At 30.5% G+C, this 15,413-nt stretch overlaps 1 protein-coding gene across 1 annotated transcript; it reads right to left on the bottom strand.

Annotated features, from left to right (window-relative positions):
• Positions 1–2,202: 2,202 nt before the first annotated feature.
• LOC137819694 (metallothionein-like protein 2) lies at positions 2,203–3,771 on the bottom strand. The gene is made up of 2 exons (XM_068623611.1): positions 3,643–3,771; positions 2,203–2,613 (listed from the first exon to the last, which is right to left on the bottom strand). The coding sequence occupies exons 1-2, from the start codon at positions 3,702–3,704 to the stop codon at positions 2,445–2,447; spliced, it is 231 nt and encodes a 76-aa protein (XP_068479712.1). The 5' UTR covers positions 3,705–3,771; the 3' UTR covers positions 2,203–2,444.
• Positions 3,772–15,413: the final 11,642 nt, after the last annotated feature.

The raw sequence follows: 15,413 nt of genomic DNA, 5'->3' as shown, positions 1-15,413 counted from the left end.
TTTGTGCCATGTAACAACAAGATAAAATGATGTTTTTGAGATTTTTGGGAAGAAGAGTTAGCATAATGATTTAAGTGTAAAGAAGAGTTCAAAGTATTACAATCTCCCTTAAAATATTATTTCTCAACTATGCTTGTAAGGGGTGTTATAAGAGACACCTATTCCTTTCTGGATTTCTTTAACATCTATTTTTCTTCTTTTTCTTCTCTCTCTTTCTTTCTCTTCTTTGTCTGTTGATAAGAATTTTCACTTTTTCTCTAAACTTCATCTCTCTTCTTATAAACTCCCATTCTCATTCTATAATTATTTTTTATTTTCTTACAACTCTTTCATTTCTTCTCTAAGTTTTTTATTTTTCTCATATGAAAGTGGAACAAAGTTTTTTCTCATGCACGCCTTTAATTCATGCCAATTCAATATCTATATTTTTCTTCTAATTGTAACATCATATTTCCTTTGTTTCAACCAAGACATGACATATTATGGAAAACTTAAAGTAGCTATGGACACTTTTATTTCTTTGTTTGCTTGGTGACATTTAAAAAGTTTCTCAACCTTCATCTCCCAATCTAAATATTCTTTAACATTCTTTTTGTCATAGAACGTGGGAAGGTCTACCTAGGTTCCTTAGTAGTCAACATTGTGATGACTACTAAACACTTCTCCACTTTAGGAATAAGGGTCACCATGATAGTCCCTTCTCCCACTAGATCCCTCTCCATGGTTGCTCCTAGATTTTTCTCGACTCTTCATGAATTGAGAAAACATGTCTTTCAACTCAGTTATCTCTTTTTTTTTGTATTTTGAATTTTTTCCCTCAGATGTTCCCCTTCTTCATCCTTAAGACTCTCATGCACACTAGAATGATGTGTAATATCAATCATTTTTTATGACTAAAATATTTTCATAAGGTTTTCAAAATTTTCACAAAAAGAATTGATAAAGGTTTTCACAAAAGATTTTAAGGGTAGAAGTTTTTGACAAGGATATAAGTTTTAGATTTCAGTAATATTTCATATTAAAATACAAGCACTTATGGATATAAATTGACAAAATAACTATAAAATAACCTCTAATTTATGAATTTATTTATTTTTACATATTTTGTGATTTTAATTTGAAGAAAAACAATTTATTCTCAAACTTGTGTTAATTTCAGGATTTTATGGAAGAATGGAGATGAAATGGCCAAAAGGAGAATAAACAAAGCTAAAAAGGGAAAATTGGAACGCACCAACACTCACCCAAGCTCGCCCAAACTCGCCTAAGCCCGAAGCTCGCAGAGGATCTTGCCCAAGCGAGCTCCATCTCGCCAAGGCGAAATCACTCCAATGACGTTGGGCCTGTTTTCGTCTAACTTGCCTAAGTGAACCCAATAACACCCAGACGAGAAGTCACTTAGCCCTAGCCCAACTAGGTTAACTATGAGGCTTGAGCACAATATCAATTGATATCATTTAAACTATACTTATGATAGATTTTTGTGTGTAAATATCAATTAGAAAAGGTTGATAAATTTTGATAAAAAAATAACATTAATCAAGATCAACTAAAAAATAACTATTATTGTTAATATTTTTAAATTGTAAACATTATTTAATATTTAAATATTTTTTTTTTATATTTGATGATAATTGAAATACTTTATGCAAATGAAAAAAAAATTAACTAAATTTTATTATTATTCATATACAACATTTAAAAAATTAAACTATTTAGTATTTAGAATAATATTAATTCAAAATACTCAACTGTCTTAAAAATTACAAAATTACCCATCCAAATCCAAATAAAAGATAAGGTGTCTCATAACAACTATCAGAACCACCAGAACATAAATAGGATCGAAAAGACAATTACATATGAGAAAGGAAAGAAGAAAGCTTCTTTTTAGGTTTTATGCTTTCCCCTTTCTTAAGTTTCCACATTTGATTTTCAAATTTGTAAGTTCATCACTAGCATATGAGATAACAATGAAAAAAAAAAGTTAGGTCACTCATCTCATAATGATCTATGATAAGTTTTAAATGGCTCTAATACCATGTTAAGAAGTGAACTTTAAACCTAATTCAATCTCATAAAATCAATTCATAAGGTAAGATTTGCACCTACTTATTAAAAAATAAATATCTTAATCTCTATTTAATGTGTGATCTCCAATAGATGAAAGAGTAATATTAATTTCAGTTATAAGCATAATGATTGATGATTAAAATTACATATTTATATAAGATTGAACAAACACAAAGTGATCATAGCTTATAGATAACACCCACAAGAAATCCCAGAGCATTTGAACTTGCAAAGGCTAGCCATGCCCATTTTATTATGAAACTTCAAATCCAGTTGATTGAACACAACACATACTTATTATTGTAATTATTATAAGTGTGTACTTTTGGTACATATGCAGCTATATCTCCTTCAAGCTTTATATCTTCACCTCATTTGCAGGTGCATGGGTCGCAACTGCAGTTTGCTCCACACTTGCAGCCATTTTCCTCAGCCATTTCAGCACCTTCAAATTCAGCCTTCACAGTTCCAAAGCCCAAAACTACACTCTCTGTGCTTGTCTTCTCAGCATAGCTCATGTCAAACGAGTACTTACTGCAACTGTGGCAAAAAAAATTCAACAAACAATTAGGTTCATGTGGGGGAAATAAAATTAAAATAAAAGATATGTAAGAAAACAGACACTCTTTTCATACAAAGTCAATTTTAGTGAGATCATGTGAGAAAATCCATGCACAAAAAATAGAAAACGGAAAGTGTAATATTTTTTGACAATTTGACGAAGAGTTTAATGTAACTAAAATACAAAGTTTTTATTTTCTCTTTATGCACAAAATAAACTTAACGAAAAACCTAGTTTTCAAGACTAGCTAAGTTCTACCCTCTTAATTTATCAAATCCCAATGTTCAAATAAGAAACGATTCTGAAAGAAAACAGAGCTTAAAAGAGGGGAAAATTATTGCATGGTTTAGACACTTATCAACCACAAGATATCTGGATTTTTCGTGAAGAAGAGATGATAGTTTTTTTTTTTAAAAATAATATTCTTTTATTTCATGAAAGGATGCTTAACATGAAATTTAAAAAAGAATGACGAAGGTTCACTGTACAATTTCCAAAAAATTATTTCTCTAATAATAATTAGGCTATAGAGATGATACCATATTATTATAAATAAAGAATTGAAAGGTAAAAGATATGAGAAAAAATATTTTTTAATTTTTAATTTTAATCAAAACAAAGAATTTAAATATATATATATATATATATATATAATCATTCTAGATAGTTAAATTAAAGAGAAATTTAAAATAAAGCGTCAATAAAAATAAAAAAATAAAGAAAAGTTTACGACAAAAAATATAGGGGAGATCAAAGAAGCAGAGGTAAACTAAACCTTGGAATAAACATCGCTTAGGAAACAGAGCACAAAACAGAACTCAAAAAAACATCAACAGATTCGGTAAAGAACAAAAGCAAAAAGCGCGTTTACGGAAAAGCACTAACAGATTAGAATTCACGTATAAATTGAAGAACAAAAACACAGTTCAAAAGTTAATTTTTATGAGATAATGAAACATATTAGACAAAAAAAGTGATTCTTAGAAAAAAAAAGAGTGATTATATACCCGCAGTTGCTGCCACAGCTGCAGCTACTTCCACACCCACAGTTACTGCCACAGCTAGACATTCTCAAAATGGAACAAGTGAAATGCGAACACACAAATTATTTTTGCTACTTTACTAAACTCACCCCAATGACTTCAAAAGACGCTTCATCACAATTTATAAGGACTTGCTGAGACTGTGTGAAATCTTGACCCTCCACGTGTCGCAATCGTTCCTTTTGAGTCTCAACTATGCTACGACTTTTCCCATTTCGACGTCGTTTTCGCACTATGCTTTATAGTTTGTGTGGTGTACGATAACGATAACTACATTTCATGCTCTTTGAAGTATACGTAACATGATAATGGAGGTTGGTTTTATTCAAAGTTTCTTATTTTAATTTCAAGTTTTTAATTAGGTTTAATTTTTATTTAATTTTTAAAATATTCTCAATGATTAAGATTTTTTTTTGTATGAATCCATGCTATTATTATTCTGTTTAAATTTGTGAAAACAAAACCATCTCTTCCGATAGTTTGTATCATGTTTAAGTTTAAAAAATAAATGATTGAATTAAAACTTGAATAAAGTTACATATAATTAAAATTAAACGATCAAATTTTCAAAAAATTAACAGAAAAATTCTAAAATTAAAAAATAATAAAAATTAAAATGGTGGATTTTGCAAAGTTTAAGATCAAAATTATAATTAAATCGTAATTTTATACACTAATAACGCAATTCTTAACTCTCCTCACAGCTTTTACTTTTTTTTAGTAATAATCTATATCATTATATCAAGATATTTATTTGGTAACTTTCTTTAATATCATTTTTTAATAAAAAAAATTAATGAATATTTTTTATTTATTTTAAAATAATTAATATTTTTTTAAGTTAATAATTATATAGTTTTGTTAATACTATTTCTATAAAATTATATATTTTAAATTGTATTAATTTTTTATTTTTTAATTAATTATGTATAAAATTAAATATATTTTAATGTAATAAAATTTAAATATTTACAGTAATAATACTAATATTTTATTTAATTAAATTTCTTTTTATGAATACTGTTGACGTGGAAGTGTGAATGAAAGAGCAAAATGAATGGCTACGAGAGAGTACGTAATTAAGTTGAATTGTTATTTTTGTTCCTTCTCTATTTGCTTGTATCTTCAGCATAATACGAAAAGGCAAATTGAACCAATAATACATTTTCGTGTTGCACAATTTTCACAAGGTAATAACATAGTTGGCTTAATTAATTTTATTTTTACTATTTATTTATTTTATTCAAACTATTAATCAATATTCAATTTGATGCCTTATCTTTAAAATTGATCCAATTTATTGCCCTGTATCTAAACTGAGATAAATTAGTGATGTTAATTAGTGGTGACAGTTTTAAATTGTCATTATAGATTAATTATGCTGAGTCAAGTTAGATAAAACTGCATTAATTTTATAAAATTAAGGAACTAAACTCATCTATTTATTAATGCCGACCAAAACTGAATATCGAATAAATAACGGGAAAAATAATTAAACTATATATTTATATCATTGTTTTATTTTACCAAAAATATATAATTATTGTTCTTAAAAGAAATGAGCTGAAATCGTCTAATTGGATATCCAAGTTATTTGGGTGAGATGACATCTCTGTGAAGGGTTGTCGAACTTCATTGATGAAGTATCAAGTGGTGATCTATATGTAAAAGATTCTCGGATGTTTAAGTTAGTAAGAATTAGAAAGATAATATTTAAATAGTATATGAGATTAAATGAGTACTTTCAGGGAGAATAAAACTATATTTATAGACTTTTGAACATAGCAAAATATCCAATAAAGTAGTTACCAAATATTGGGTTGATTAGTTGGTTATCAAATATTGAGATGATTTCTGTTGTAAAAGAAATTAGTTTTCAAGTAATTATGAGTTATTCGAATTTAGAGGTGGTTTGGACCCAACTATCTTAAGGGAGTATTATATTATTAATATTTTTCGGTGTACATAAGATCACAAAGCTCAAGAACTCGGTTTTAGGATAATTAGGCTTTTATTTGAACAAGTTATGGTCATATTTTGGTCGAGCTATAAAAAAATGGGTCATATTTTCATGACTAGCCTTAGGTCAGACTTTGTGGATTCACATAGTTTGATGGTCCAAGCTGATCTAGTTCTATGGTCCGAGCTTAGTATAATTAAAGTGTAATTAAAAAAGTAATTATTGTTAAATGGTACAAATCTCCATAAGCATTAATGATGAGTCTGTATATCTAATAATTAGTTTTCATAGTCTCGAGGTGTTTGAGGTTTCACCCCAACCCTATCACGTTTCCCTAAGATAACACGTTTCTCTAAACCCTAAACACCTCAAAATTGTGTTTTTCACTTTAAGGCATACCCTTTGCACGAGAAAGTGAAACATGGTCCTCTATTACCATCTACACTTCCTCCTTCAAAAACTTCAAAATTAAATTCTTCAAATTGAAATTCTCGCCACAAGATACCCACAATTGTCTTTTCTTCGATCCAAAATTTACACCTAAATTCCCCCTATATTGGCAATGGATGGACAAGTTTAAGTCCTAAGTCAACTACCTTATTTCTCCTCAAGAGAGGATAAACGTAGAAATAATTAAGAACCTCCTTCATCCTATTAGCAACAAAGGCCTCCTCAGCATGCCTTTCGCTGAGGACCCTCATGGGCAAGCTTTACAAAACTTTTTACTTGACAAGCTTTTGTTTAGCTAACTTTGTTTATTTATTGTTCACATATCATAGGTAAGGACTCTGGCTACAAGAAGTTGTGTGCAAAGGTTGGAGCACCTTCTTTAGAGAAAACCTTTCTAAGTGGAAGAAGGGTGACACGGGAAAGGAAGTTTGATGCAAACCCAATTGAGACACTGTAGTCAAGAATAAAATGGCTACAAAGCTAGATACTTGATTAAGAGTTTACTAGGAGTTTGGGTCTAATTGGTCTTGTTTGGGCCTTCTATAAGGCATTTGGGCCCAAGTTCAACTTTGAAGAAGACCATGCTAGAAGATTTTGGAAGCATCAAGAATACAAGACTTTTATCTCTAAAATAGTATAGAGTAGTTTATAATTTATTTTAGCTCCTATATTCTGGGCTAAGCAGAATAAGATTTTTGGACCTTGTATTTTAAGCTAATTAGACTAGGATTTTGGGTTTTAAGCTTTGCATCTTAAGGTGAAGTTGGACGTCCACATGTCTGTCATACAAGACTCCACATGGCGCCACCTCATAAGCTCCAAGTAGGTGTCTCTTCCACTCTTCCACTCTTGAACCTCCAAGTTCGATTGCCACCTGTCTTCTTCTCATAGATACCAAATCTAAGCCGAAAAACAACATACACAATGATGAATGTCTGGTAAAACTTTCAGACCAAAAGACCCAAGCAATAGGGCATAGTAACTCCCAGATCGAGAGTGAACAAAACCGGTTTTCCGAAAACAAAACGTCCCGCCTTTTCTTCCCTAATCTCATTTTTGTAATTTGTTTATAGACGTGCCTCCTTAGCTGGGTGCAAACAACATATGAAAGTACTTGTGTGATTTTTTTCAATGTTGTATGGACGCAAAATAAAATTGAAGAAAGTAAGGCGGAATTTCACAAATTTTTGTAGAGGAGATAGCCTTAGTTTGCATAAAATTTCTGAAAAATTCTCCGGAAATAATTTTTTGTTGGAATTCCATGTAAGAATCTCCACTAAATTTGGGACAAAATGCGAGAAAATTCGAGTCAAACGGATGAGTATTCCCCTAGGAAAAAAAGTCAAATACTTTCACACACAGACGAACCTTCCTTTCAGCCCTGGTAGTGATCAATAAAAAAATTATTGCAAATCTTGTGGAACGAATTTGGGGCTCAAATCTCAGCCGAAACTCAACACACACAAAGAAAAATGTCTGGTAAAAATTTCAGACCAAAAGACCCAAGCAATAAGGCGTAGTAAGTCCCAGATCGAGAGTGCGAAAAACCGATTTTTTGAAAACAAAACGTCTTGGCCTTTCTTCCCTATATCTCCTTTTTGTGATTTGTTTATGGATGTGCCTCCTTAGCTGGGAGCAAACAACATATGAAAGTACTTGTGCAACGCAATATGGACGCAAAATAAAATTGCAGAAGGTAAGGCGAAATTTCACAAATTCTGGTAAAGGATAGCCTTAGTTTGCACAAAATACTTGTAAAAATCTCTACGAAAATAATTTTTTGTTGAAATTCCATGTAAGAATCTCCATTGAATTTGGGAAAAAACGCAACAAGTCTCGAGTCAAACGGATGAGTATTCGCCTAGGAAAAAAAGTCAAACAGTTTCACACACAGACAAACCTTCCTTTCAACCCTGCCAGTGATGAATAAAAAATTTATTGCAAATCTTGTGGGACGAATTTGGGGCTCAAATCTTAGCCAAAACTCAACACACACAATGACAAATGTCTGGTAAAAATTTCAGACAAAAAGACTTAAGCAATAAAGCGTAGTAAGACCTAGACCGAGTGTGAACAAAACCGGTTTTCCGAAAACAAAACGTCTTGGTTTTTCTCCCCTATATCTCCTTTTTGTGATTTGTTTATGGACTTGCCTCCTTAGCTGGGTGCAAACAACATATGAAAGTACTTGTGTGAATTTTTCATTGCAGTTTGGACGTAGAATAAAATTGCAGAAAGTAAGGCAAAATTTCACAAATTTTGGTAGAGAATGATAACCTTGACCTGCACAAAATTTCTGAAAAATTCTTCGAAAATATTTTTTTGTTGAAATTTCATGTAAGAATCTCCACTGAATTTGGGACAAAATGCGACAAGTCTCGGGTCAAACGGATGAGTATTCACCTATGAAAAAAATCAAACAATTTGACACACAAACGAACCTTCCTTTCAACCCTGGCAATGATGAATAAAAAATTTATTGCAAATCTTGTGGGATGACCTTAGGGCTCAAATATCAGCCGAAACTCAAAAAATACAATGACGAATGTCTGCTAAAAATTTGAGACCAAAAGACGCAAGAAATAAGGCGTAGTAAGTCGCAGACTGAGAGTGAACACAACCGGTTTTCTGAAAAGAAAACGTCCTGGCTTTTCTTCCCTATATCTCATTTTTGTGATTAGTTTATGGACGTGCCTCCTTAGATGAGTGAAAACAACATATGTAAGTATTTGTGTGAATTTTTTCATCGCAGTACGCAAAATAAAATTGCAGAAAGTAGGGCAAATATTCAAATATTTTTGTAGAGGATAGCCTTGGTTTGCACAAAATTTCTGAAAATTTCTCTGGAAATTATTTTTTGTTGAAATTACATATAAGAATCTCCACTGAATTTGGGACAAAACGCGACAAGTGTCGGGTCAAATGGATGAGTATTCCCCTAGAAAAAAAAAGTCAAGCAGTGTCACACACAAACGAACATTCCTTTTAGCTCTGGCAGTGATGAATAAAAAATTTATTGCAAATCTTGTGGAATGAGTTTGGAGCTCAAATCTCAGCCGAAACTCAACACACACAATGGCCAATGTCTGGAAAAAATTTCAGACCAAAAGACCCAAGCAATAAGGCGTAGTAAGTCTCAGACCGAGAGTGAACAAAACCGATTTTCCGAAAACAAAACATCCTGGATTTTCTTCCCTATATCTCATTTTTGTGATTTCATTTATGGACGTGCCTCCTAAGCTGAGTGCAAAAAACATATGAAAGTACTTGTGTGAATTTTTTCAATGCAGTATGGACGCAAAATAAAATTGCAGAAAGTTGGGCGAAAAATCACAAATTTTGGTAGAGGATAGCCTTGGTTTGAACAAAATTTCTGAAAAAGTCTCCGGAAATAATTTTTTGTTGAAATTCCATGTAAGAATCTCCACTGATTTTGGGAAAAAACGCGACAAGTCTAGGGTCAAACAGATGAGTATTCGCCTAGGAAAAAAAATCAAACAGTTTCACACACAAACGAACCTTCCTTTCGGCCCTGGGATTTACTACGCCTTATTGCTTGGGTCTTTTGGTCTGAAATTTTTACCAGACATTTGTCATTGTGTGTGTTGAGTTTCGGCCGAGATTTGTGCACTGAATTCGTCCTACAAGATTTGCAATAATTTTTTTATTCATCACTGCTAGGGCTGAAAGAAAGGTTCGTCTATGTGTAAAACTTTTTGACTATTTTTCTAGGGTAATACTTATCCGTTTGACCCGAGACTTGTTGCGTTTTGTCCCAAATTCAGTGGAGATTCTTATATGGAATTTCAACAAAAAATTATTTCTGGAATGTTTTTTAGAATTTTTGTGCAAACAAAGGCTATCCTTTACCAAAATTTATTAAATTTCACCCTACTTTCTTCAATTTTATTCTGCATCAATACTGTGTTGAAAAAATTCACTCAAATAGTTTCTATGTTGTTTAAACCCAGCTAAGGAGGCACGGGCATAAAAAAAGAACAAAAAGGAGATATAGAGAAGAAAAACCATGACGTTTTGTTTTAGGAAAACTGATTTTCTTCACTCTCGGTTTGGAACTTACTACGCCTTATTGCTTGGGTCTTTTGGTCTCAAATTTTTACCAGACATTCAACATTGTGTGTGTTGAGTTTCAACTGAGATTTGAGCCCCAAATTCATCCCACAAGATTTGCAATAAAATTTTTATTCATCACTGCTAAGGCTAAAAGGAAGGTTTGTTTGTGTGTGCAACTGTTTGATTTTTTTCCTAGGTGAATACTCATCCGTTTCTCCCGAAATTTGTCGCATTTGTTCCAAATTCAGTGTAGATTCTTACATGGAATTTCAACAAAAAAATTATTTCTGGAGAATTTTTCATAAATTATTTGCAAACCAAGGCTATCGTCTACCAAAATATGTAAAATTTTGCCTTCATACTGCGTTGAAAACATTCACACAAATAATTTCATATGTTGTTTGCAACCAGCTAAGGAGGCTAGTCCATAAACATATCACAAAAAGGAGATATAGGGAAGAAAAACTAGGACTTTTTGTTTTCGGAAAATCGGTTTTCTTCACTCTCGGTGTGGGACTTACTACGCCTTATTGCTTGGGTCTTTTGGTCTCAAATTTTTACCAGACATTCAACATTGTGTGTGTTGAGTTTCAACTGAGATTTGAGCCCCAAATTCATCCCACAAGATTTGCAATAAAATTTTTATTCATCACTGCTAAGGCTAAAAGGAAGGTTTGTTTGTGTGTTCAACTGTTTAATTTTTTTCCTAGGTGAATACTCATCCGTTTCTCCCGAAATTTGTCACATTTGTTCCAAATTCAGTGGAGATTCTTACATGGAATTTCAACAAAAAAATTATTTCTGGAGAATTTTTCATAAATTATTTGCAAACCAAGGCTATCGTCTACCAAAATATGTAAAAGTTTGCCTTCATACTGCGTTGAAAACATTCGCACAAATAATTTCATATGTTGTTTGCAACCAGCTAAGGAGGCTAGTCCATAAACATATCACAAAAAGGAGATATAGGGAAGAAAAACTAGGACTTTTTGTTTTCGGAAAATCGGTTTTCTCCACTCTCGGTGTGGGACTTACTACGCCTTATTGCTTGGGTCTTTTGGTCTCAAATTTTTACCAGACATTCAACATTGTGTGTGTTGAGTTTCAACTGAGATTTGAGCCCCAAATTCATCCCACAAGATTTGCAATAAAATTTTTATTCATCACTGCTAAGGCTAAAAGGAAGGTTTGTTTGTGTGTTCAACTGTTTAATTTTTTTCCTAGGTGAATACTCATCCGTTTCTCCCGAAATTTGTCACATTTGTTCCAAATTCAGTGGAGATTCTTACATGGAATTTCAACAAAAAAATTATTTCTGGAGAATTTTTCATAAATTATTTGCAAACCAAGGCTATCGTCTACCAAAATATGTAAAAGTTTGCCTTCATACTGCGTTGAAAACATTCGCACAAATAATTTCATATGTTGTTTGCAACCAGCTAAGGAGGCTAGTCCATAAACATATCACAAAAAGGAGATATAGGGAAGAAAAACTAGGACTTTTTGTTTTCGGAAAATCGGTTTTCTCCACTCTCGGTGTGGGACTTACTACGCCTTATTGCTTGGGTCTTTTGGTCTCAAATTTTTACCAGACATTCAACATTGTGTGTGTTGAGTTTCAACTGAGATTTGAGCCCCAAATTCATCCCACAAGATTTGCAATAAAATTTTTATTCATCACTACTAAGGCTAAAAGGAAGGTTTGTTTGTGTGTGCAACTGTTTGATTTTTTTCCTAGGGACTTACTACGGCTTTTTGCTTGGATCTTTTGGTATGAATTTTTTACTAGACATTCTTCATTATGTGTGTTGAGTTTCGGCTAAGATTTGAACCCCAAATTTGTCCCACAAGATTTGCAATAAATTTTTTATTCCTCACTGCCAAGGTTGAAAGGAAGGTTCATTTGTGTGTGAAAATGTTTGATTTTTTTCCTATGTGAATACTCATCCGTTTGACCCGAAACTTGTCGCGTTTGTCCAAAATTCAGTGGAGATTCTTACATGGAATTTCAACAAAAAATTATTTCTGGAGAATTTTTCTGAAATTTTGTGCAAAACCAAGGCGATAACTCTATCAAAATTTGTGAAATTTTGCCCTACTGTTTGCAATGAGAAATTGCAAATCCTCTCATTGTTTTTGGTATCCAAGTTTTTGGTATTAATACTCGTACTGGTATTAATTCCATCCTAACTTCACTCCAAGTTTTTGGTATTAATACTCGTATTGGTAAAGTTCTTCGTCCTCTTCCTGTTAGATGGGAGTTCTCTTCACTAGGTTGGCTTAAAATTAACACTGATGGGGCTGCTAGGGGATATCCTAGTTTAGTTACTTGAGGAGGTATTTTTCGTGGGAGTATGGGGAAGTTTATTGGTATTTTCTCTACATTTCTTGAAATTCAAACTGCTATGGTTGCTGAGGTTTATTGGTGCTTACTAATGTATGGCTTGAATGTGATTTTGCTTTGGTTTGTGTTGCATCTATTGCTATGACTAATGTTCCGTAGATGCTTTGTAATCGATGAAATACTTGTCTTAATTACTGTGGAAAAATCACGTTTAGGGTTACTCATATTTTTCGTGAAGGAAATGTGTGCTGATAAGTTAGCTAATTTAGGATTTATTCATAGAGAATAATTTCATTGGTATAATAGGCCTTCATCTAGTCTGTTCTTAGAATTCTTTATAAATAGGTATAGTCTACCTATGTATTATTTTTGTTAACATGAGTTTTGGTCTAGTCCCTCCATATCTTTTTTGTATTTTCTTTTTTTTAATAATATTTTTTTCATGTGATAGCATATGATTGTTGTTACTTGAGGTGTCAGTCTAACTGAGATGACAAGTTGCATACTAATGCCTAATATGAAAGCTTTTATAAAAAGAAATTGTTTGAAGAAGAAAAAGAAAATAAAAATAATTTCCTTTTATCATTACATATACTTTTAATATATTATAGTTAGTAATTCTTAAAAATGTAAACAAACTTTATTATTTTTGTTTGGAGATTAAAATCCAGATAAATTACTCCCAAATAGTTCAAATTTAATATATAGGAATAAATTATAAGCTTAAAAAATTATAATTATTTTTAGTAAAATTACACTATTAAAAATGGAAAGAAAAATATATTGTACACTACTTAGAGTGCTATGAACATGAAAAACCATGACGAAGAAGAAATGCCAAAAAAGAATAATTATAAGTTGTAAAGGAGATAAGAAGATAGTATATATAACACATAAGTGACTTAGTATAAAATAAAATTATGAGCTTATACTAACTTTTGATATCCTTTACATTATCATTATTTAACTATTTGTTTATGAAAATCTTTATAACTCTACATAAACCTTTTTTATGGTTAACATGTTTCTCTAATTATTGTAATTGATTAAATTAATTAATTATTAATTAGTAATAGTTTTGGTATCAAGAATGATTTATAGGTATTTTTTTAATTCATCCAAGTATCTATGAAGGATAAACTTGTTTGAATAAGAGCAATGCAAATTGGACACACTACCTTATTATATTCGACTTGAAGATTTGAATATGTAACATTTATTATAGAAAAGGGTATGAGCTAGCAACACAACCACCACACCTTTTCTTTAGTCCCAATTAAGATGATATTGTTTTAATATATTAAAATTATTTTATATTGATTAAGAATCAAAATTAAAGCTAATTTATAGAACATCTCTTAACACTTTGAAATATATCAAACTAACACAAGTAAATAATAATGTTTTTACAAAATATTGAAAAGATTTATGTGTATCGTTTCGTTCCTATTAATCTTAATATTTTTAATAAAAATTTTCATATTAAAGATTAGAATAACCTCATTAAGTCTCTTTCTTCAAACTATTATAATGGAATCATAAGTAAACTTTGATGGACCTATTCATCTTAATCACTAAAAAGCATCCCCCATTGATCAACATCAATATATGATTTTATTTTATTTTGAATACCAATATACTCTCTTTTTTATAAAAGAAATAATACCAACACTATTATATCTAATAATAAAAGATACGTTACAAGAAAATTATTTAATAGTAATTAATTTTAGAAACAAAAAATAATTAGTCAATGTTTAAATTAGATAATATTTTATAAAATAAAAAAATTATTGATATTTAGAATAATTTTTTTTTAATAAAAATCTATAAAATAATTTCTAAATCAGTATCCAACATTTTAGATACAGATATTTTAGCTCTTACCTAATTAGATTCTAAATTAATTTTTAATTTAAAATTACAAATTAATTTTAGAATCTAAAATCATTAATATTAAAATTTTAATAGTTAATATATGATACTAATTTAAAATTTATTTTATAAATTATTATTAATAATTAAGTTATCTTAAATATCAATAATTTTTTAGTTTATAAAATAATATCTTTGTAATTAATTATTTTTTATCATTGTTATGAAATGATTTTTTTTATTTACCAGTAATTTGCCTTTATGTGTAAAATGTTTGTAATGATATGATATTTTTTTATCATTTCAGTCCTTTTCTGATTTACAAGAACATCTTAAAATGGGAACAGGTAAGAAAAGAAAGAAAAAGAAATCCAAAAGTTATAGAAAAAATGTGGATTTTCATTCTCCAATTATTTGTGTTTCTTTAGGACTACTACTGTATATATTCGTATTCAATCACACTTTCCAAGTTCTATCTGCAATTTATTCTCCATTTCATTTCTTGACATGAAAAGGGGACCTACAAATTTGTTCTTCAATTTGGCCATAAGTCTTCGTATATATTCTTAACAAAATGGACTGCAATATTCTTTTGGTTAGATAAGAATGAATATATATATTATGATTTATTTTATTCATTTGAATATTTTATTTCACAAATTCATTTAAGATACCACAATCAATTACTTAATTGATTGAAGTCTTAGAAAAATAGAAAAGTTAAAATTAAAATTAGATTACAATGAAGATGAAACTTGATTAAAATGAAGATGAAATTTGATTAAAATGAAGATGAAATTTGATTAAAATGGAGATGAAATTTGAACAGGGAAATTAAAATTATATTTATTTAGAAATTGGAGGATGGAAGAAGATAATTGTGGGGTGTAGAAAGGTTTGAGATTGATATTAATGGTGGGGTTCTTCTGAAATTCTACCACTTGTTGTGGACATGGAATCCCTTTCCATGTTGTGACCCAAAAGCTCATTGACTACCTTATTATAAAGATTAAGTAATTGATAACTTTTTAA

Source organism: Phaseolus vulgaris, chromosome 10, assembly GCF_051622355.1.
Source record: "Phaseolus vulgaris cultivar YP4 chromosome 10, ASM5162235v1, whole genome shotgun sequence".
Taxonomy (NCBI): Eukaryota; Viridiplantae; Streptophyta; class Magnoliopsida; order Fabales; family Fabaceae; genus Phaseolus; species Phaseolus vulgaris.
The sequence above is the reverse complement of the archived record's forward strand: the minus strand, read 5'-3'. Positions and strand labels throughout refer to the sequence as shown.

Bases quoted from the DNA above. Each gene is read 5' to 3' on its own strand.
- LOC137819694 (XM_068623611.1), bottom strand. From the start codon at position 3,704: ATGTCTAGCTGTGGCAGTAACTGTGGGTGTGGAAGTAGCTGCAGCTGT. The intron at 2,614-3,642 runs GTATATAATCAC...TTTTTGCCACAG, and splicing joins AGCTGTGGCAGCAACTGCGG to TTGCAGTAAGTACTCGTTTG.